General features: G+C 48.0%; 2 protein-coding genes across 9 annotated transcripts in view; both read left to right on the plus strand.

Annotated features, from left to right (window-relative positions):
- Nucleotides 1-8,394, plus strand: part of ULK1 (unc-51 like autophagy activating kinase 1) — a 79,737-nt gene extending 71,343 nt beyond the window's left edge. For all 7 annotated transcript variants that reach the window (XM_027689582.1, XM_027689587.1, XM_027689585.1 and 4 more), the window contains 5 exons: nt 982-1,160; nt 1,295-1,413; nt 3,152-3,309; nt 3,511-3,646; nt 5,582-8,394. In XM_027689582.1, coding sequence (XP_027545383.1) covers nt 982-1,160; nt 1,295-1,413; nt 3,152-3,309; nt 3,511-3,646; nt 5,582-5,637 — 648 coding nt within the window. In that variant the 3' untranslated portion in view covers nt 5,638-8,394. The remainder of the gene's footprint in view (nt 1-981; nt 1,161-1,294; nt 1,414-3,151; nt 3,310-3,510; nt 3,647-5,581) is intronic.
- A 6,337-nt stretch (nt 8,395-14,731) lies between these two features.
- Nucleotides 14,732-21,569, plus strand: PUS1 (pseudouridine synthase 1). Of its 2 annotated transcripts, XM_027689591.1 has the most exons (6): nt 14,732-14,817; nt 15,049-15,276; nt 16,692-16,829; nt 17,529-17,631; nt 17,893-18,587; nt 20,916-21,569. In XM_027689591.1, the coding sequence occupies exons 1-6, from the start codon at nt 14,746-14,748 to the stop codon at nt 20,964-20,966; spliced, it is 1,287 nt and encodes a 428-aa protein (XP_027545392.1). In that variant the 5' UTR covers nt 14,732-14,745; the 3' UTR covers nt 20,967-21,569. The 2 variants fall into 2 exon arrangements, with proteins under 2 accessions (XP_027545392.1, XP_027545391.1); XM_027689590.1 differs by lacking the exon at nt 14,732-14,817 and having other exon boundaries at nt 14,920-15,276.
- The last annotated feature ends 1,649 nt before the right edge of the window (nt 21,570-23,218 follow it).

A 23,218-nucleotide genomic window follows, 5' to 3' on the forward strand; every position in this document is an offset into this window, starting at 1 on the left:
TCATAATTCAGATAGTCAAAGCTGCCTTAGCAGCCAAGTCCCTGAGCCAGTAAATGAAAAACTAAAACTCTTAGAACTGATAAATTCATGTAGGAAACATCCTTACCAGCCCCCTTTGAGAGAACTAAGCCAGTGAATCTTTGAAGCTCAAGCAGGTTACCCACTTCTCAACAGAGAGAACAAACAATGGAGTTGCATCTGATCCAGGCAGCCATTCACTTTGCAGACCCACAAGCATTCAATTTTTCCACAAATGCTAACTTCCCAGAAATGCTTGCAGTGACTTAAGCAATGCAGCTTCCCAGAAATGGGATAATCCCCTTTGATCTGTAATAGCTGAGGAAAAACTGCTCTGAAATGACCATAGCACTTGGTGTGAGCACTTCCCTCACTGGCTGGACAGGAGCTGCAGATAAAAGGGTGTCTTTGCTGTCTCCTCAGAGGACCTCACCCAGGGCTCACTGTGCTGAACTGGGAGGGTATAAAGGCCAGGGCAGAGTGAGGGCTGGGATGTAGTGTGGGAGACACCTTGGTTGCAGTTTTCTGTGGTATAAGAGGTTGTCCTCTCATGAAATCCACACTGGCATTGCTGTGGTGGGAACAAGAGCTGGGCCCATAGTGCAGATGGTCTCTCCCCCTTCCTGGCTGAATTCTGAAAGAATCCCACAGAGCTGGGATCCTCCTGGGGAAGGTAACTTGTAATTTTAGAGTAAGCCTCACCAGTTTCTCCAGGGAGTTGCCCAGAAATTTCTGGCCTGGGGCTGTTGCTTGCTGCTGTTACTGTGGAAGAGGAGCTGGTGCGGGTACAAGCTCAAGGCTGAGTTTGGCTGTCCCTGCCCAAAGCAGAGGTGCAAGCAGGGTTTGGGGGGGTCAGGTGTTGTGTCTGTAAGCTGGGGTGAGTTGCTGGCACAGCTCAGGTGGGCAGCCCTCCCTGACATGCCAGCTTTCCCTCTAACCCCCACCTCGGCATCCCTTCAACAGCAAGAGCACACGGACATCCTGCGCAGCCTCCGCTTCACCCTGGCCTTTGTGCACTACGTGATGGAGATTGCAGCCCTGAAGGGCAGCTCCAGCGAGATGGGCACCTCAGTGACCTCTGAGTACCAGCTCCAGGAGAGCGTGGTGGCCGACCAGATCAGCCTCCTGAGCCGGGAGTGGAGGTAAGGACGGGCAGAGCTGCCCAGCTCCTCTGTCACTCCCTCCCTCCCCACATCTCCTCACGTAGCAGCAGTGCCTGGGGACACTGACTGCTGTCCCAGCCCCCTGGCTGCATTGCAGTGTGCTTTCTTTGCAGCTACGCAGAGCAGCTCGTGCTGTACCTGAAAGTGGCAGAGCTCCTGTCCTCGGGGCTGCAGATGGCCATAGAGCAGATCAAAGCTGGCAAGCTGTGCCTCTCCTCCACTGTCAAGCAAGGTAAGGGGCCCTGGGCTCGCAGTGCAACTCACCTGGAATGGAAGCATCACAGAGGGCTGGAGGGGGTGGAGTGAGTGTGAACACCCCACTGGTATGAGGGGTCATTTGTGATTGTCCCTTGGCACACTCAGATCTTCTTTATTCACGCTGAGAACTGGACTAATACCTGCATCTGAGCTCTGACTGCTTTACTTTATTACACTGAAGTCAAAATTCCTCCCTCTCTCCAGCCCTGGGGAAAGTGAGGTTGTGTGCCCTGGTGTGCATTTCGCCTGTTCACACTCTGGGTACATCCTCTGCTGAGAACGTTCCTCTCTTCACATTGACTTTCTGTCTCAGAGCTCTTGTCATGCCCCTGTGAGAATCTCCAGCACTAATTAGTGAGGGGGGGATGTATCTTATCTGATTCCTCATATATCTCTGTCTCAGGTGCTTATTTGTACCTGACGTAAGCCCAACTTAATTACACAGTGCATGTCCTAGGAAGTGCTTACTTGGCAAATTAAGACCTGTCCTGGCAATGATGGTTTTTCAAGTGAAACAAAAACACAGGAAGTGAAGTACTGGTAATGCCAGAGTCACTTCTTTGCAGGTGTTACAGCCTTAAATTTGCATCTGACTGGCTCTGGTGAGAGCTGGCTGTGATTTGGTGATTAGAAAAAAATAATTTTAAAACTCCCATTGTAATGTTCCTGAGGGAGCTTTTTGAAGCACTTGAAGTACTTGACCCACCAGCCACCTTCCCCAAGAGCTGAGACTCTGAAAGTATTTGTGCTGCCTTGGGATGGGGTGTAAAAAAAATGGAAGTTAAATATGATGAGCACACATATGTTGTAGCAAACAGTGTGGAGGAAGATACACCAGGTTTAGCTGCACAACTTCCACAAGTTCAGACTAACAGGAAAGTTGTCATAACCCAAATAAATCACTCCTTTTCAGAGCAGATTGCAGCTTCTAGATGTGTAGTGTAATTTGCCCTTCAGTGTGTAGGAACTGGGCAAGGCTGGTTTGTGTTGTTTCATGCAGTGTGGGGATTAGCAAATGTGCAGCGTAGGAGTTAGTACTCATCAGATGTTGGTGGGAGTTTGTGTTCAGTACTCTGTGTAGATCATGCCATGCAGCCAGGGAGACTCAGCCCGTGGCACCACTTGCTGTTTTGGATTGTTATTTAATCCCTCAGAATCATATTTGATTCCTGATTCCCTGTTCCATAACCACGAGCTGCCGTGGTTCCAGGGGGAGGAGGTGGCATTTCTCAGGCATCCGTGTTTTTTCTTTCTGGGACAGCAGAGTCCCAGGAGAGATTCCCTTGCTTAGTCAATGCTGCTCATCCACACTGTGCTGCCACATGGGAGTCACGTCCTCCCTCACAGCGTGTCATCACCCATCAAGTAGCAGAAGCTCCGTATCTGCACGTCCGCGGCTTCTGGTGGCGCGTGAGACATCTTGGGTGGTGCAAACTGCTCCCTGCCTTGTGACAGCTGAGGGAAACAAAAATAGACCTGGCCTCAGGTGAACCAGACGTGTGTAGGTGGTGCCATGTGCAGGCTTGGAACTGGTGAAGGTGACAGAGGAAAGGGAAAGGACCCTCTTGGTGCAGGACTTTCCTGCCAGTCTCTTGGCTTTTAACATAACCCTGTTGTCTCTCAGTTAATCATTCGAGGTCCTGCATGTGGAGATGGGGAGGCACAGGGAGGGCTGGAAGTAGTGCCTGAAGCATTTCTTTCCTTTGCTCTAGTTGTGAAGAAGCTGAATGAGCTTTATAAATCCAGTGTATCGTCCTGCCACTGCCTCAACGTGAGACTCCAGAGGTTCTTCTTGGACAAACAGAAGCTCATGGATCGGATCAACAGCATCACTGCAGAGAAGCTCATCTTCAGCTACGCCGTGCAAATGGTACGAACCACAGGGTCAGCACAGACCATTGTTGGGTGCTGTGGATCCTGCTGGTGGCCTTAGCAGGGGGTTTCCCTCGTGATGCTGTGTGCAGCCTCTGGAGGCTGGGCAAGGGGGGGTGTTCTCCCAGCTGAGGGACCATACTGGGAAAGCTGGGTGTGCTCTGGGAGTAACCTCTCGCTGCTGGGTTGTTGCCTGCAGGTGCAGTCTGCAGCCCTGGATGAGATGTTCCACCACAGGGAGGACTGTGCACAGAGGTACCACAAGGCTCTGCTGCTGATGGAGGGGCTCCTGAACATCATCACTGAACAGGGAGACATAGAAAACATCAGTAAATGTGAGTGCTCAGTGACTTTTTTTGTTCCTCCAGCTAGAACATGTGGGTTTTTTTAGCTGCATGGATCAGACATTTTAGTTCCCAGCTACCTTTTTTTCCTTTGGCTACATCTTGGTGGACATAGCAGAGATATCTTGGCTTGTTACAGCTCCTCGTAGCCTGGCTTCCTGCTTTTCCAGCAGGAAAACTGTTACAAGTGCAGGTCCCTGTTCTGAGCCCTATTTTGGGAGCTTCCCATGCAGAGCGATTGCCAGTGCTTTGTTGGAACTTTTGATGTGTGAAAGAACTCGCTGAAGGAAGTGGTTTGGCAACAGCAGGGGCCTGGGTTTGGTTCCCAGCCGGAACCACCCTTGTGATTGCACAGAGCCCTTGGGAATGTGGAGCTGCAGCAGCTGCCGGGCAGGGATGTCCGGTCAGCACAGCCAGGGCTCCTTCCAGCACATCTTTGAGTCAGGACTGCTTCGCCTGCCTGGTTCCCCAGGCCTGGCTGAGAAAGCAGCAGACTCGTATTTTTTCTCATCAGCAAGTGCTTGCTGTAGCAGTGAAAGCAGAGCTCTTACCTGTGTGCTCCCGTTGGGCTTCCCCTCCCCGGAGGCGGCTGCTCCGAGCTGAGCTGTCCCGTCTCTCCCGCTCTCCCTGTGTCCTGAGGGGTGTTACTCTGCACTGCCCCAGGCTCCACAGCACTGCACTCCATGTGCAGGGGAAAGGACTCACCTCACTGCTCTGAGCACACTTTCCCTGCCCTTATGGCTGGGGTTTAATCACCTCTGTCATCTGTCCCTGCGGGAGGCAGGCACAGGGGATGGGGGATAGCCGGGATTGTCTATGGGAGCAGCTCGGCTCAGCCTGGGCTCTGCTCCACCACAGCCATCCCAGCCCACCTGCAGCAGCCCCAGTGGTGTCCCTGTGGCTGCAGGGGGAGGCCACAGCTGGCAGCCCATGTGTCCCTCCCCTCTGCTGCCCACCCTCTGCCTGCCTCGGGCGAGTCCAGGGCGCTGCTGGGCGGCTCCAGCCGTCTGTGCAGGCAGAGCTCGGATGGGTAATGAGAGGAGAGACTTCTGGCTCCCAGGCAATCAGTCAGTTAATTATCACCAACTTCCACAGCTGACACGAGGCTCACTGAAGGAGAGCAAAGGGAGATGGGCAGGTGTTGTGTGGTACTGGAGGGGAAGTGAATAGGGAATACGAGGTAGTTTCTATTCTATTGTTTCTTACCAAACCTAAATTGCATCTTTTGATCCAGAGATACTGTTAATGCATCTAATAGATTTCTTTTCCCACTTGTTATCCTGATATTCCCTGTTTTACCACTTGCTGTCCTGATATTACCTGTTTTGCCATGTTCCAGCTTCCCGATTGAGCTGTTCTCTGGTAGGCAGAAGTAGGTGTGCATTTCATTTTAGATCTCAGGTATATGATTACTTATTTCTGGAACATAAAATGATGAACCTAGAAATGCAGCAAGTGTTCCTGTGAGAGGCATGAATTCCACCAAACATTTAGCTCCTGAAAGAGTCTTGGGCTCAGATGATGAGAACCCATCTCTCAGTGTAAGCCTTGGCAAATGGCACTGGAGACCCTGAGTCATGTTGCCTGCTGGCAGAAACCGCTCCAATAACTGGAAATAAATAAATTGTTCCTGGCAGATGGTGGTTCTTTATAACATCTTGATACCTCTGTCAGAGCTGCTGCCTCCCAGCTTTCACTGTTGGATGTCTGACTTCAATGCTTCGACCTGTCCCTTCCCAGCAGGGTGTTTGTGGTCAGGTCTTCACCGGCCTAATCAGTACCTGGTAACGATTCTCAAAGTGCTGCTTAGATTTGCTGAAATTCTGCTGCTTGTTTTTCATTTTTTGTTCAATCTCCAGCATGGCTTGGTGGTCTTTATATTGCCAGGAAGATGAGAAGTTCATTGCTGTTGTTTCTTGCCCCCAGGTAAGCTGTGCATCGAGCGCAGGCTGTCGGCGCTGCTGTCGGGGTTCTGTGCCTGATTCCAGTGGTGTTGTTCCTCACACACCTCGCCCCAGCTGATTGCTTTGTTCCCAACGGCCTGCTGCTGTGCTGGGAAACGATTCTGGCAGTAGGAGACCTGGAGGATGAACTGCTCACTGTTTTGTATTTGGACGTTTTGGGAAGTTGTTCCACAGACTCGGATTCCTTTGTGGGGACGTGCGGCGGCAGCAAGCACAAATAATTCCCTGCCCGAGGGCCTGGGCGAAGACATGGCCAGTGTGGGAAGGTCTCCCTCGTTGTCAGAGGGGATGAAGGATAGAAGTCTGCTTCTTCCCAGCACGTTGAAGGATGAGGCTGCTGCCTACCCCTCTTGCTTAAGAACAGGGTATTCCAGTGCTGTGTCCATTGCAGGCAATGGATGTGCTGAAACTGCTGGCTTCAGTTAATGTTGGAGGGTGTCATTCAGAAATAAAGGCCAGTTTGTGTACTTCCCCCTTCCCAGCTGAGAGCCAGGCATCTTCAAGCTTCCTGGCAACCGGAGGCTCCCCTCCATCCTCTCCTTTGTCCCTTCTCATTGTGTTCATGCCTTGGAGTGCTTCCTGCATGGCAGAGAGGAGGGAGTCGGCGCCGAAGGAGCTCCCACCTCCACAGACTTGCTGAGCGAGGCAGAGGATGTGCTGCTGCTGCTGCTGGGAAGCAAATCCCATGGCTGCTGTGTGGGCTCCCTCTCTGCCTGCCTGGATGGGCGACCGACACAGGGAAAGGGACTGTGCAGGAAACGGGAGGGCGACAGAAAGCGCGACGCTCCCGTGTTCGTAAGAAACGAAAAGGAATCCGTTCCTCCCTTGGTCCCCAAGCCCAGTGGGATCAATGTGAAAGACTCCTGGCTGTTGAGCTCGTCCCTACCAGGAGGAAGCACTGGCGCTGTCCTGCTTTCAGCTGTTGGCTCAATAACCCCTTCCTGGAGCCCCCCCAGACTGAAAACACTAGCTTTGTGAATCAAAGGAGCACTTTACACACTATGGGAACTTGGAGAAGTTGACTTTGCATCACACAACAACCCAGGAACATCACGACTGTTAGGAATGCTGTTCTTTTTATTCCTTTCCTTGCTTCCTGGTTGTTTTATTGCACTACGTGTGTGCGTATATTAATATGTATTCCTGAGAGTGAATATATATTGATATTGATATGGTTTGTGTGTAACTGTACGTATTTAACTGTACTGTATCTCGTGAGTGTGAGGCAAAGAGCACTGCAGTCTGTGCTGTTCCTCCTCCTCACCAGGCAAAGCTGACTTGCAGTCTGGCAGTACCAAGATTTGTTTTGTTTTTTATTTAAATGTTCTTTTAAGGACAGTCGATACAAAGCTCCGTGCTTTTTAAGAGCTGAAGAACAGGCGTTAAGATCCCACACACTTACACTTGGAAATGCGTTTTTTAAGAAGTTTTATTTGCTGCTTCGTTGTTGTTGTTGGGGTTTTTTTTATAAAGAAATCTTGTAGCGTTCAGTTTTATGTTCAGCATTTCTTTCAAGGAGACTCTGCAGCCAAATGAGACTGTGGGTGTGAGTGGCTCGAGTTCTGGTTGAGGCTTTGGGTGCTGTGAGCATGTGTGTGAGAGGAGAGCTGCCTGCCTCCCATCTGTCTGTGAGAGCATGAGTGTGTCAGACCTGAGTCGTGGCAGTATTTTGTTAGAGCTGGGCAGAAAAGCATCTTTGAAAGCAACTCAAAACCTCAGGCTTAGTTTTTGGGGATCTAAAAAATATTTTTGCACACGGTGGTTAGGTCCTCGTTGCTTTTTTTTTTCCCCTCTCCATGTTGGCACGTTCATTGTGATACTTCGCAAGGGTTTCAGGAGCAACTTCGTTGGTTTTGGAGCTGGCGCCGTGTTTGGCAACACGGGGTGTTTCTGTTCGCAGAGCAGAAATGCCAGTAAAGAAATTTAAAAATATTTCCAATTGCAACACGGGTGTTTCTGTTCACAGAGCAGAAATGCCAAGAAAGAAATTTAAAAATATTTCCAATTGCCCCGACCAGGGAAGTTTAAGTGTAGCTTTCACAAATGCTTCAGTATTTGGCCGCTGTTACCCCGTACGTCCACAGTCTGCTGCTTCTGTGGCCGTTTGTGCTTGTGCCTGGGAAAAAAAGAGAAAGGAAAGAAGACAAGACAAAACCAACCAACCAACCAACCCTCCCCAGCCTGTGGATAGAAACGCCAAGGAGACCCAGACTGCTGCTGAAAGGCTTTGGCCAGATCTGCAAAGGGCTGCGCTGCAGGCGGGAGCACCGGGAGGCAGCGCCAAGCCAGGACTGATTCTGCAATACCAACTCCTGCTGCACACCACAGACCCTCCTGGCAAAGCCCCCAGGGAGGGAGAGGCACATCCCGGGATCCACGTCCCTGCCAGGGAGAGGCACATCCCGGGATCCACGTCCCTGCCGCGCCCCAGTGACCCGTGTGTGTGTGTGTGTGTGTGTGGCAAGCTCAGCACTAACCTTCCAGCTGTACTTAATTACTTGAATGTATCAAAAAATTGTCCACATTCAATGTATACAAGTATATATTGCTCCAAAAAGAAAAAAATAATTGTGGTTTACAGACCTACAACCAATATATATGTATGTGTTTGTGTATATACATACAAGGCTGTGTGTGTGTATGTGTGTGCATGGGTAGAGATACACACACAAACACAAACGTGTATATATATGTTTTCTCTCAATACTTGAAACTTAGCCACTGTGCTTGAATTAAAAAAAAGAAAAAAAGCAAACAAAAAAACCCACAAAAAACCCACACAAAATAACCCCAAAAATAGGGGAGATAAAAAAAAAAAAAAAGAAAAAGAAAAATAGAAAAACAAATCCAACAGGTGATTTATTTTGCCATCACTTTAGTGACTTTCTTTTTTATCTAACTGCATGTAGCGTGGAACCAACTTTTTAGGTGAAAAATATTTATTGCTTTGTAGACAATAAGGTATGCAAAAAACAAAAAAAAGAAAGAAAACACCCCAAAAACCAACCCCCAACCATTGTTGAAGTTGCTAGTGTAGTCCACCTGCTATTGTCATGGCTTTGTTGCTGTTGCAGCGTTTGTGTCTGGCGTCTTTAATAGATTTCAAGAAACCTCAGTCTAATAAAACACGTACCTTCAGGTTTGTGAGAGCGTATGATGATGTTCTTTATAAGGTAATGCTTGATACTTTGTCAACATTTTTTATTTGTGTTTTGTGTGACTTTTTTTTTTTTTGGCTTTAAATTGTACAACACCAATTTAAGAAAATAAAATTGATTTGAAATTGTTAGTGGCCTGTTTTCAGTACTTTATATTTCCAGTTAGTGCAGTGTCTGGGTGAGGTCTTTAATGTGTTTGGTTCTACCAGCTTTGACTTTTCAGGCAGAGGAAGGGCTGTTGCCCCCTTTTCACAGCAGGTGAAGCTTGAGGCAGAAAACCCACCTTGCCTGAAGGTGCAAGCCTTTGAATTTGGAAAAGTCAAAGCCACTTTCTGGGTGTTGCTTTACCTGTCCTTATAACAGGCTGTGCTCTCCTCCTGCAATGGTTAGAAACTGTCACAAGTTGATAGCAAACCCTTTCCCAGCCAGTCAGAGGCTTAAATTTTGTCCATGTATCAGTATTTGCAGGATCAGCCTGTCAGAGTTATTTATTACTTCCCACCCCTGTGCAGAGCACTCTGGACCATGGGTGCTTGATGGCCATGTGAAGGGTGAGAATGGAGTGTGGGTTTGGGGTGGTGGTTTTACAAGACCTAGTAATTACCTATTATTTTAAACTCTATTAATAATTTTTAAAATTAATAGAGTCAGAAAGCTTGTTGCTGGAAAAGGGGCTTAAAGGTGAAGTGTGAGTATTGTGATAAGATTTGGGTGTTTTTAATTATGATTAAATATTTTACTGCTGTGTTTGTACTCACTGCAGTTTATTTGTACAGAGCAGGCACATGGCTTAGTTTTCTCCTGCCCATGTAGCTCTGCAAAAAGTCACTGAAGGTGGGAGAAAGGACAGGAGGATGGTGAGAGATTGGTTGCCGTCCCTGCTCTGTCTGGATCGGAATATTCCAGGATGAAAACCTGAGCCCTGCATCTGGGATGTGGGAGAGGTGCTGAATCAATTAGTCCAGTCCTTCCACTTACGACATCCAAATACTGTAATTCCACCAAACACTTCCCAAACCCCCCTTGCTGGACTGTGTGTTATTGTTGGCCGGGAGCATCTCCAGGGACAGTCCTGCCCAGCAGCCCCGGCGTGACGTGGCATCGCCCCACACAGTTACTGGACAGTGTCGTGTTTTTGTAAGGAAAGACCTTATTTCAAAATCGTAACTTACCCTGAGCTGGAATTGTTTTTTCTTGCTCTGCCCTGTTTATAACCTCTGTTTCCTGCCCCTGCCTTTCCCACCCCGGGCAGTTGCTCTGTGAGAATGGTCCTGCCTGGAAATGCCGGGCTCTGGGCGCTTGTTGACCCTGAGTCACCCGGGGACATTCGATCCCTTCTCCCTGCAGCAGCATCAGTGCTGGGGACAGCTCTGAGAACCTGCACTGCTGGGTGGGGAAGACGTGGTGGTGCAACCTGGGCAAGACCCCACAGCAGCCCTTGGAAAGCTGGTCAGAGCTGAACAGTTACAAATGCTGGTGTTGGTAAAGTTTGACAGCTCAGCACGCTCGGTCTTTGCTTTCGTGGGGGTTTGGTGGGGGTTTTGTTTGTGGGGGTTTTAACATGTAAAGCTCCCTTTTGTGGAAAAACTTTGTGTGTGCCTGTTCCCTGCAGCATGGGATTGTGGTACAGAAAATATATGTATAATATATGTGTGTGTATATATGTGTGTCTGTGTGTGTATATGCATGTATATATATATACACATGTATATATATACACACACTTAGATATATACACATATAGATATTTACACATATGGATTTTTACACATATAGATATATAACAGTTTCTGATGCTGAGGTTAAGGGAGAGGGTTTCTTTTGAAGCTGCCCATGAAGAATTCTAAAGGTTCAGGTGAAAACACTGTAGCCAAATGAAAGATGGAGCACTGTTGTGTCACATGCCTGTGTGGATAGAGAATACTCTGCTGAATCCATAGGACTCTGTCACAGGCAGCAGAGCAAAGGGGGAAAGTGCTAGCTGGGAAGACTTAAACAACAGAAATAAACAGGCTCTTCTAAAAGCCGTGGGGCCTGAACAGTTCAAAAGCACCGGTGAAAATTGCACAACTTTCTAGATGTTGACTGTGACGTTATGCTGCTGTTGATTTTGGGAGAAAACAAACCCGAGCAATTCTTCCAGGGCATTTGGCTCCATTCCCGTGTTTTATATTTAGTTGTTGGTAAGTACGTCAGTGAAAACATGCTCATTCAACTCTGAAAGATCAGAGGTGACTTGGTGACATCAAGGAAGTAGAAATGAGTGGGTGTGTGTTGAACCACAGTGATACAAAGACCAAGTACTCGCTTCCAGCTCTTGTAAAGCTTCATTTCGTGAGGAGTTAACTCCTTCACAGCACATCCGAGCTCTGTGGTGTTCAACCTGACATCCCTCCTCTGCAGTGGCACCCTGGGGTGCTGAGCAGGGGAATGGCTGTGGAAGGTGTGATGGCTGGAGGGGTTTTGCTGAGGGAGAACAAGGGGCTGTGTGCAGGGAGACAGGGCAGGAATCGATGCTCTCCAAACACCAGCGGTTGGATTTATTTAACTTTATTACCATAAATGTAGCGTCGAGGGTGGGTGCCATTCCCTGGGTGAGGAGTGGCACGTAGTGCAGGGATGCAAACTTCCCCTGGGACATTTCTTTCTAAAAACAGCATTTTTAGGGACAATAGAGGCACAACCACCCCCCTCCTGGGAGCTGAAACCTGGCAAGGGATCTGAGTGCTTTCAGAAACCACGTTAAACAGCGTATTTCTAAGACGGAGCTGAGGCAAATGTCAAACACAGATTTCTTCCCTTACCATGGACAGAGGGTAACTGAGTTCCCAAATACACAAAATTATCCTTCATGATCCCTTGCTGAGACCCAGACACTACTGCTAGAGCTCCCTGGGAGCTGGACCCAGCCACCACTCATGTTGTAAAATGTGCCTGTGTGTGTCCACAACGTGGCTCAGATCCAAAGCCCTGGTGCAAGAAAAGTCAGCTCCCAAAAAGCCATTCCAAAGTCCAGAGCATGAGGGAACACACTGCAGATCTACAGCACGTGGGGTTTGTGTCTTCTCAGAATCTGCTGTGTGTGAGTATTTCCTTACATCAGCACAGGGGTCATGAGTGCACTGTGGTGGGGAATTACAAGAGTGCTCGGGTTCCTGCTGCAGGTAACCTCGAAACACGAGTGAAATGGTGCTGAACTCCCAATTCAGATCTTGTTCAGGCAGTCCAGTCACTTCCAAGTGGGAAAGGACTGGCCTGTGTTACACTGGGAACACCTGGTGGAGGAAAGAACACTTGACTTGGTCCCAGACAGGAACATTCTCCACAGCTGAAAGAGTTTTCACCGCTTTTCCTTTGTATTCTCCTGTGTGCTTGTTTCCAGCTAATGGCCTGATATGGAACTGCAGACTAAGGTGCTCCTCGTCCCTTGCAGTGCAGCTTGTCTCCAGTTCCCAACAGAGAGGTAAATGTCTTTTAATTACAACATTTGGTATCTCCTGAACTTCTAGTGCTGTGCAGCAAAGCCTCATTAAAGATCAGTTCAGCAGACTTTTTCTTCCCTCTAACAGAAAACGATTGGAAGAATGTGTCCTTCAAAACACAATGTTCCCTCAGAGCTTTTTGTATTGATTTAAAACAATATTTCTCAGTGAATTTAAGGCAATTCCTCTTGAAATAAACATGTAATTTCTCAAAGGAGGCCTTGGGGAGGAGGATGAGAAGGTTGCTGGGGTCACATTGCCACAGCAGAGCAGGAACAGGCTGCTCTGGGGGACAGCCTGGAGTGTCCCCGGGCTGGGAGGAGTGGGAGCCGCGCCAGAGGTGCCCTGGCGGGGAGCAGCCATGGAGCCAAGGCTGTGGATGCTCCCAGGACAAGGCAGGAGGCGGCCGTTCGCGTTGCCAGAGCCCCATCTGCAGGCGGCCGCACAGTTTGGAGTGAGGAGTGACACCGACATCGCTGTGAAAATTAAATGAACTGCCTCAAAACGTGACCATGCCCGATCTCCCGTCCTGCAGCCGTTCTGCTCCCTGTTCTGTAAAGGTTAATTGTCTGTGAGCCCCCAGATGCACTGGGTGGTTCCTACAGAGCTTTGACGAGGCTTTGATTTCACGGCTTCCACGGAACACTTGGGCAACTCTGGCAAGTCACTTTGATTTCTCCTTGCCTTTGGTGGCAAGATAAAATAGATAAATTATATATAGATGTTTAAAGATAAAATAGATAAATTACATAGAGAGGCTTAAAGATAAAATAGATAAGTTATATATGGATGCTTAAAGATAAAATAGATAAGTTAAAAAGCAAGAGGCAGGATGCGCCATGGCAAGTTGAGAGCACAGCCCATGCTGCCTGTTTTGAAGCTTCTTGGCTGCTCTTGGAATAGGTAAGGAGCTGGGGTACCAAAGCTTTTTCCCTCGTGGGATATCCATGTAAGTCTTTCTCTTGTCCCATCACTGTTTTTTGGATCATCTGGGGTCTTCTTCCCTCTCCCAAATTCAACTGAAATGAGCCAAATTCAGAAATCAGGGCAGGGGAGGAGGAAGGAGCGACATGGTGGACAGGCAGCACGATTGCATAAGCTCCACTTCCTAAGGAAATGAGGCAAAAAAAGATTCAGACACCCTGGTTGCAGTGATAGAGGAATTTGTATTCCCGTTTCCCTTGGCAGCAGCGCTGTGCTGTGACAGGCCGTCTATTATCACTTCTCCAAACAAAGTGCAGCTGGGACCCTGTGATAAATCTTCCCTTTGCCCCACGCCGCTCCTGAAATATCTCACAAGCGTCAGTTCAAAAAAAAAAAGGACGTGCTGCATTTCTTCCCATTATTAGCCGAAATAACAAGCTGTGTTTGATAATCCGGCCTGCTTGGAAGCGTTGGCCCTTCCATGTTCCATCTGAATGGACAAACGGAGCTCTCTTACGCTGATCTCTCAGCCAAGGAACCTGTGTCCTCTCCGGGTAGCTCTGTCCTGTGGAGCACTGGAGCTTGTAGCACAACTAAACAACCCCAGGTGCATTTGGCTTTTCGGGAGGTTCGTGCTGTGGCCTGATAAGGGCTCCTGTTGTACTCAGACTCCCCGTGAAGTGAATCGCTGCGGATGAAACTTGCTGCACCAGACAGGAGCACGAGGATCGCTTGAGTAATGGAAACCTGAGGGAAAACAGAGCAGGAGGTGCCCGTGGTTGACACTGGCACAAGCGGAAGGTGTGTGGAAAAGGGAGAGGTGGGGAGCAACGTGACACCCCTCTGTGGAATAGGGAGAGATAGGGAGCAATGTAATATCCCTCTGTGGAACAGGTAGAGATGGGGAGCAATGGGACATCCCTCTGTGGAACAGGGAGAGGTGGGGAGAGAAGTGACATCCCTCTGGGAAGGGAACCGTGAGCTTTTCCTGCAGACCTGTGTGTCGTGGAACTGTCTCCTCCCACTTGTCCTCCCCTCGCTGTGACCACAATGCTGCCAGCGCTCCTTTCCCCGCGTGTGGGGGGAAAAAAGAATGGGCTGGTTTACTCACACCAGCTACCATTTACCACGGGAATGCATTTGTCAGTCTGCCCTTTTCCCCTCCTTTTCCCTGGTTTAACAGTTTCACGGTGCGTTGTCCCCCGAGCCCGTGTGCGGGAGGCGGGACTGAGCAGGGCAATGCCCCCACCGGGGTCACCGGGAACATCCACAGCCCCGGCCGCAGGACGGGAATGCCGGGGCGACGCGGATCCCTCTCCGGGGCCGCGCTCCCCTCAGGACGGGAATGCCGGGGCTGACGAGGATCCCTCTCCGGGGCCGCGCTCCCCTCCCCTCACGGCCGCTCCCCGAGGGCGGCTCCCGAACCGCGCGCGCGCCGCGCCGTCTGTCCGCGCGCGGCCGCCGTACCCGGCGCATGTGTCCCCGCCGGCCCCGGGTAAGTGACCCCGGGAGGGGCCGGGCCGCGGGTTTCGGGACTGCGCTGCCCCTCACGGCCCGGGGCGATGCTGTGCCGGGCGCTGCGCGTCGTGAGCCGCGGCCTCTCCGCCCCGCGGCCGTGCTGGCGGTGGCGCCCCGTGGGTACTGCCGGGCCCTGCGCTGCGCTGGGGCCGGGCCGGGCCGGCGGCGCCGCCTCACCCCGTGCCCCCTTCACCCCGCCGGCCTCCCCAGCGGGCTCCCTGCTCCTCCAGGGGATGGCGACACGGCCGGGGGAGCGCGCCCTCCCTGCCCCCGGCTGGGCCGTCCCCCCCGGGGTGCCCCCGCCGGCGCTCTCACCGCAGCCCCGTCCGCTGTTGTGTCCCCCGCAGGTTCGTGCCATGGCTGAGGGTCCGAGGGCAGCGGCCGCCGGCCAGACAAAGAGGCTGAACAGCGGCGCTGAGGCGGCTGAGAGGCTGGAGGAGAACGGGCATCAAAACAAAAGGTTGAAGGGAGGTGCGGTTGATGAGGAGGGCGCGGAGGATCAGAGTAAGAAGTCGCCCAAGAGGAAGATTGTGCTGCTGATGGCGTATTCAGGGAAAGGCTACCATGGGATGCAGGTACGTGGTTTGGCTAAGCAACTAGGGCTGTTTTTTTCTTTGAAGTCTGTTAGGTTTAGTTACTGGGTGGGGAAGTAGTTGCAGTGTGAAAAGCTGGGCAGGAACAGCTGGATGCAAATGGCTTGGTAGCAATTTGATTTAAAACAGTCGGTGGTGCGTCTCTGGTATTTGATGATTCCAGTGAGTTTGCCTTTAATATAGAGCATCAGCAGAAGATCTTTAATGAACTGCTGCAGACAAGGCTCCTGAGGACACTGGAAGCACAGGCACTGCAGTTCTGACAAAACCTTTGATGCTGTCTGGTGGTTCCCTTCTCACCAGTTCCAGGTTCTGGCTGAAGCTTTACATCTCAGAGCAGCTGGGCTGAGTTTCTTTTGGGTTAGACCTAAATGTGTCTCACAACGTGCAGATTCCAGACAACTGAGCAGTGTATTTGAATGAAACAAATTTGCATCTCCGTTACTGTCTCTTGCACTTCTAAAAAGATAATCTGCGCTTGAAGACGTTTTAAGCTCTCCTTTTCCTGGTGCACTCTAACAAGGGGGGTGCTCGTGGGAGTTTAGAAACAGGAAAACTGTTGCAAGGCTTTTGTGTTGGCATGTGGCAGGAAAGGGTCGGTGCTTTGTCACAGCAGGGTGGTCTGTGGCACAGCGATGGCAGCGAGAGGGTGATGCTGCTCCATCTGCTGCTCCCCTCCGCGTACTGCAAGCTCCATACACTTAAAGAATACTTGAAAAGCTCCCCGGGATAACTGATAAGATTGCACACAGGGATGGAACCTTTCATGCTTATGCAACAAAGCGGGTTTGTTCAGCAGGACTAAACCTTGTGCTCAGGGATGGTGCCTGTGAGCTGTGCTGCTCTTGTGACTGAAAGTGGCCTGTGAGGGTGAGCTCTGCAGCTTCACACACCAGTGGAGTTGTGCATTTCTGTTGCAGCTCGTCTGAGAGTGGCACACAGAAGTCACTGGAGAAAACCACACGCTGCATTCTACAGCAGCTCAGGTGAACTGAGCAAAAGAACCCAACCTAATTTCTGGAAACAGAATTTGCACAGGCTGGGTTTGGAGCAGCAGCTGTTAACTTGCAGGCACTGGGAGTGTGTTTTCATTTGTGCTGTTTCATGTAGTTGAAGGAGTTGTCAAAAAACTCCAGAAGTATTGCACAGTGAAATTAAAAAAATTGTCCTTTTCTTGCAATAACAGTAACAGCTAAATCAGAATGATGCTTTATTAACACTCTGTGGTATAGTTAGTTTGGTTAGAGAACAGCAGTGCTTTTAGGGCTGTGAAGGGAAGATGTTTAAAGAACTTCACAACAATGTTTGATTAACAGGTTTCTTTCAATTATCATAATCAGTTATCCAATCATTACTATTTGTTCTGTTTCTTATTTTTACTAAATGTCCTGTTTTAGAGAAACGTGGGATCTTCACAGTTCAAGACAATTGAAGATGATTTAGTGTCTGCCCTTGTTCAGTCAGGCTGCATCCCAGAGAACCACGGGGAGGATATGAAGAAGATGTCTTTCCAGCGGTGTGCTCGAACAGATAAGGTACCTTGGTCAGGGGCTGTGCTCCCATAAACTCTGCTCTTTCCACACCAGTGCTCCTGGGATGGACTGGTAAAGTCTGGAGTGCCACCCAGTAGCAAATGCTGTTCACAGTCAACGTTGCTTGAAAATTCTCCTTTCGTCCACTCTTAAATACAATCAAATATTTAGAAAGCACAGAATTTTGATTAGATGGTGTTTGTAAAGCTGGTGCTTCTTACCTAAACTTTGTGTTTCTGGCACTTTCACCTCCTTAAGCCTCCCAAACTGCTGCTGCTCGTTGTTGCTGCCTGGCTGATGTGGTGCTTGAGAGTTTAGCTGCACCTCAGATGTTTCTAATTCTCCACAGTGGGGTTCTACATCTGAGCTGGAGTCCATATATGAGTTGTATATATAATTGCTTTTCAGTTGGTACTGTATTCAATAGCAGTGAAATACAGTGAGATGTCACAGAAGGAGGGCATTGTTTTGCTCTGTAAGGTTGCTCAGGTGCTGTGTGGCTGTGCAGCACCAGCAGGTCTTCTGGGAGTATTCTGTCTTGGATTTCTGCCTGTGGCCTTGCCTTTGCCTCACTTCAGCCTGAAAGGACCAGGGAGAAAAAGAAATAAACTTGTTCTTCAGCTATTTCAATTCTGCAAGTGCTGTCTCAGAGCTTCCGTGGTGCATAATTGTGTGGGTTTGTGTGTTTTATGGTTTTTATAGGGTGTGTCTGCAGCTGGACAGATTGTGTCACTGAAGGTCAGGCTGATAGATGACATCTTAGAAAAGATCAATAATCATCTTCCTTCTCACATCAGAATTCTGGGTAAGGACACTGGAATGGTCAGGGAAAATGTTTTCCAAGAGAAGCTTTCTCCTGCAAAAGGTCTCTCCCTTGCCATTATAATTTTACTTACAAGTGGTTTAGTTTTAACATGTTTCATTTAGCTTGAAATTAGGGTCCTCAAAAATAAGTCTGTCTTTTTTTTTTGTACTTCATTTAAAAATTATTCATTTTGGTAGGAGTGAGATCACAGTCAGTTTGTAACCCACTGATTCAAAATCTTAATGCCATTTTTAAAACCAGGCCTGAAGAGAGTCACTGGGGGATTCAACTCCAAGAACAAATGTGATGCCAGAACCTACTCTTACATGCTGCCAACATTTGCCTTTGCCCACAAGGACCATGTGCAAGAAGAGGCTTATAGGCTGGACAGAGAGACCCTCGACAGGGTCAACAAACTGCTCTCGTGCTATAAAGGGACACACAACTTCCACAACTTCACGTCCCAGAAGGGCCCCAGGGACCCCAGTGCCAGGAGGTACATCATGGAGATGTACTGTGGAGAGCCCTTTGTCAGGGAGAACATGGAGTTTGCCGTGATCAAAGTGAAAGGTCAGAGCTTCATGATGCACCAGATCAGGAAGATGATCGGGCTGGTGATCGCCATCGTCAAGGGTTACGCTGCTGAGTCCATCCTGGAGCGCAGCTGGGGAGAGGAGAAGGTGGATGTCCCCAAAGCCCCGGGGCTCGGGCTGGTTTTGGAGCGAGTGCACTTTGAAAAGTACAACAGGCGCTTCGGGAACGATGGGCTGCACGAGCCGCTGGAGTGGACACAGGAGGAGGAGAAGATTGCTGTTTTCAAAGAGCAGTACATCTACCCTACCATCATCAACACGGAAAGGGAGGAGAAATCCATGGCAAACTGGCTCAGCACCCTCCCCATTCACGACTTCAACTCGTCTGCTGTTGAGATGCAAGCCAACAACAAAAATTCAAAGGTAATGATAGAAGCCATTATTTGATCAAATGGAAGCTGTCAAGTTGAAATGTCTCTTCCCCTGGTAACATTTTTGTTTTCCATGAATATGCCCTAGAAGATGACAGTCATCTGGCACATGAAATGTGTATTATCTTTTCTGTCTTTGTGCACTGGATGACAATTGAATGCACTGTACAAAGTGTTGTTTTCACAGGGTTTTACATGTGGCAGTGGAGGAGGGAGGGAGGAATGCTTCAAGCACAGGCAGAATCATAAACTGACAACAGAGATTATGGGCATTGCCAGCCTTTGCTGTTGTGAAACTGTTTAGGAGACCAGGTTTCATACCTACTGCCTTTTGGAGTCAGGGAAATTTAGGACCAGCTTTTTAAAGTAAATCTGCCATGAGCTCAAAATGGGCCATCAGAACAACTACTGAGTAAATGGAATATTGTGGATTTGGATTTCTGACAACAGGAGCTGCTGGTTGGCGCAATACAAACAATTGCACTGTAAGGTGCAATAAAACAAAGGCATAGAATACATTTTTAACAAAAAGGGAATTTCAGTTAAAGTTTGGATTTTTTTTCTAGTTGAGATGTAGAATAGTCTCACAAGAAAAGAGTGGAAAGATGTCTGGCTTGTGCTAAAGGTAGGTTGGCAACCACACGAGGAATCTTGAGGCAAACTGAAAAAGTATTTCTTAAAGTTGACAACCACTGGAATGACTTAAAATACAACAGTGCTTGATTGGACAAGTCCCTGATCAATCCAATCTGACTTTGAAACAAGCCCTGCTCAAGTGGAGGGTTAGACTCATGATCTGAAGATACCTTACAGTTCCATGTGTAATTCAGATTGTCTCAATCATAGGGCTGGCAAATCCTTAAAGGATGAATGATGGGCAGGACTAAAACTTCTGTGTAGTGCAGCTCAGAAGAAAATAGTGACCCTTTTTCATTTAACATTTAACTTTTTCATTTAACAGTCCTTAAAATTAGCTTTTTGTAGATAATGATCCTGCCTTGAAGAATGTTAGGTTTAATTACGTCTCTGCCATTTTTTTGCTTAAGTATGAGAGTTTCAGCATATAAAATAAAACTTAACAGCCTCATTGAATAGCACAAGCAAGACACCAGAATTTTCTCAGGGTTATTTTTGTACTTGTTATTTTGTACTTGTATTTTGTACTTGCAGTAATTATTTGTCTGAATTGTGGTGCTGTGTGAGGACATTTGTGAGGGGAGGTTGTGACAAATGCTGGTTAAACAGGGCCCAAAGAGACCAAGTGGTGCAGAGGGTCCTTACCTGGCTCAGGGTGTTGGTTTTGGTGTTGGCAGGACTTGGTGCTGACAGGTTCCCAATCTCTGAGGTATTCCTGGGGGAGGCAGGTCTGCTCACTGCAGATAAACTCGACCAAGAAGGGTTTTGGCATCACAGTCAGCACAAGCTGTCTGGAGAGGGATAAATAAGGGATGATATGACAGACTCCTCTGAGATTTTGCAGGCTGTTTGCACTTCAATGAGCTGCACTTGCTGTTACGAAGTCAACTGTCTCAGTGTCTCGGAATTTGGTTTGTAGTAGGATATTAAACTGTCAGTGTTAAATTCATGGGATTTGATGTTTGTTTTCAGCAATTGGTGGTGAAGGAAAAAAGGAGTAACTACAGGCATACAGTCATGTTAGCTTTTCTTTATAAAATCCTTTGTTGTCAGTCATATGAGTTAAAATACTTGCTTCAAAATACATAAACCCTCCACATTCATTGCACCATGTGGACCTGGTCCTGCAGGAGTGGCTCCCAGTCAAGAACTCTGACTTCAGTTTCCTTGTGAGTTGCCAACATTTGTAGTATTTCCCTAATACTACTTTGTACAACTGGCTTGACTTTTTAGTAGTGTTAGTGAGCCCTTGCATATCTGTAATACAGGTCAGACATAAACTCTGTAGCAAATAAAATTCTCAAATCTGGCTTTAGACCTTTTGTAACAAACTTGGGTTTTGAGGGACTTGCGTAAAAAACCACTTAAATTGTCTCACCTGCATTTATTTTAAATGTCAACATTTCACACTATTATCCCTTCTTTGAGTTTCCCACACACTCAGGTTGTAATCATGCAGTTGTAAATGTGAGAAGAAATTTCTTCTGCTGGTGAGTGTGTTCCAATGTACGTCTCTTTTTGCTACAAGAAGCGTAATTTACCACCACAGATGTTTATTACAGTAGATGGGTCTAAGACTATTTTCTTATACTTTTGGAGAAGTTTAAAGTCAATATCTTTGACTTAGGTCAGTCTGTAGATGTAAATGCAGTACTGACAGACCATTTTCCATTTTGCTTTACAGAACAGCAGCGATCTCGAAGGCAGTGATGGTTGTGGTGATGATTCTGACTGAGCCAGCGTGGCTGGATGTGGAACCCTTGCTGCTTAAAGTTCCCTTTGTCTACAAAAAAAGTGGCCTTTCAAAATCCAGGAATCCAGTAAAGCAGGAGTTTGTGTGCTTGCAGAACGAGAACTGGATGCCCAGGAGAATCTGGGTGGGGAAGACGGTGCAGTAGAAAAAACAGAAGGTTTTTATACCACTGACCAATTCACCTGACTGATATACTTGAAAACAGTTCAAGGAGAAGAAAGAAGCTTTCTAAAAGAATCTTCAAATGCAGGATATCATAATTGCTATTTGAATAATGTTTTTATTATGTTTACTTGGAAAATAGTATTTTAAATATGTATAACTTCTACATAAAGATGGGGCAGATCATTTTAATATACTCTTTTTTTATTATGAAGTTATGATTCCATGAGCTTTTGATTGATTTTTTTTTTTTAATCATTCACCTTTACTTACCTGAATCTCTGAACATCATTAAGCTTTTATTTTCCATGCCATCCATGATTTTCCTGTGGAATAACATACATGGGTTAGGAACTCATGATCATGTTGACTGCTGTGAACCCTTTGCTATTGAAACATATATTCTGTGTTTTCTAGAGCTGCGTGAGCCTAAAAGAAATTATTCCTTATTCAGGGAGAGGGTTCATTTTGGAACGTGGACTGATCCATACATTCCAAGATGGGACCTTTTCTGTGGGAGATGTTATCCTGCCGGTGTTGCCCTTGTCCTTGGGCAGATCCAGGGATACAGATCCACAGTTCCTGGTGCAGTTGGGCCTTTACTGCCTGTATTTACACACCTGTACTGAGATGTGAGGGGAAGGTGTCCATTGTTAGCACTGCAGTTCAAAGGCTGCAGCCATGAATTAGTATTTCCTGTGCTGATCACTAAAGGTGGTGCTGCTGGTTTAGTTTCCCCTAAACCCAGAAATCCTTTAGAGCTGTCTCTTAGATTCAGAGTTGAATCAACTTGGCAGGTGTGAAAGAAATGGTGCTGAATTCCTCTGGGCTTTAATCGAGCCTGTGGTCACTTGGTGTGTGTGAACTCTTCGTCCCCATCAAGCTGCCCAGAACAGAGGAACATCTGCAGTGATATGGGAAGCACAAGTCTGAGCGCTGCCATCCTTTGGGAATCCATGTTTAATTTCCTGTGTTTTGGGGATCTACATACTCTGGGGTTCATGCTCCTTTCACTAGCAGCGGTTTAACTCCTGGTTCTTGTTTCCAACTCTCCGTGGAGGTGGTGGAAGTAACAACAACAGCAGCAGCAGCTCTCCTGCCCTCCCAGCCCGTGGAATATCACTGAAGGGTTGGAACAAGACTCTTCAAGCATTGGAATATTGTTACAAGTGCTTGATACACTTCCCTGGCTGAGTCTGTGTCACTTACTGAAAATGAGCAGTCAACTCTTTGTTCCTTCATTTAGTGGTTTCTGACCAAAGCCTTTAATTTTATGGCTTCTACTGGAATAATTATTTTGGTTTGCAATTTCTTTTTTTTGTTTTGTTTCTTGTTTTTTGGTTTTTTTTTTTTGGTTTTTTTTTTTTTATTTCCCAGAGCACAGCTCTCCTTTAAAAAAGGATTTCCTTGTTTATTTTATCTGGGTTTTTACTTAGAGCTTTTTATGTCATCATGAAAGCCTTGCTTGATGAGAGCAAGTGTGTAAAAGTGCTCTGGAGAGGAGCTCTTCCCGGATTTTTCTTTATATCCTTTGCTAGTCTATACTGTTGATCTGCTCTGCGTTATCTTCTATCCACAGCTCCATCTTTCTCTGCCTTTCAATCGGAAAAAAAAAATTACCTTTATTTGCATACAGCGAAGGCCCCAAAACTGTGACATGGATCTCAGTTGAAGTAAATGGGGACTTCTGTTGCTGGCCTGGGGAGAAAACAAATAACAAAAATAAAAATAAAAATAGAAGGAGGCTTCCCCCCCCCCCCCCGGGAGAGGGGAATGGTATCGCCGAGCGCCCGGCGGGGCGGGGCAACCCGGCGGGACCGGGGGTGCGGGGACGGTGCGGGGATGGCACAGGGGGTGCGGGGATGGCACAGGGTGTGCGGGGTCAGTCAGGGTGCGCGGGGATGGTACAGGGTCTGCGGGATTCGTCAGGGTGTGCGGGGGTGGTACAGGGTGTGCGGGATTCGTCAGGGTGTGCGGGGTCGGTCAGGAGGTGCAGGGGTGGTACAGGGTGTGCGGAGGTGGTACAGGGTCTGCGGGGTCGGTCAGGGTGTGCGGGGCGGGGCCGTGGGACA

This window comes from Neopelma chrysocephalum, unplaced genomic scaffold, assembly GCF_003984885.1.
Source record: "Neopelma chrysocephalum unplaced genomic scaffold, ASM398488v2 Primary Assembly neopelma1_77, whole genome shotgun sequence".
Classification (NCBI taxonomy): Eukaryota; Metazoa; Chordata; class Aves; order Passeriformes; family Pipridae; genus Neopelma; species Neopelma chrysocephalum.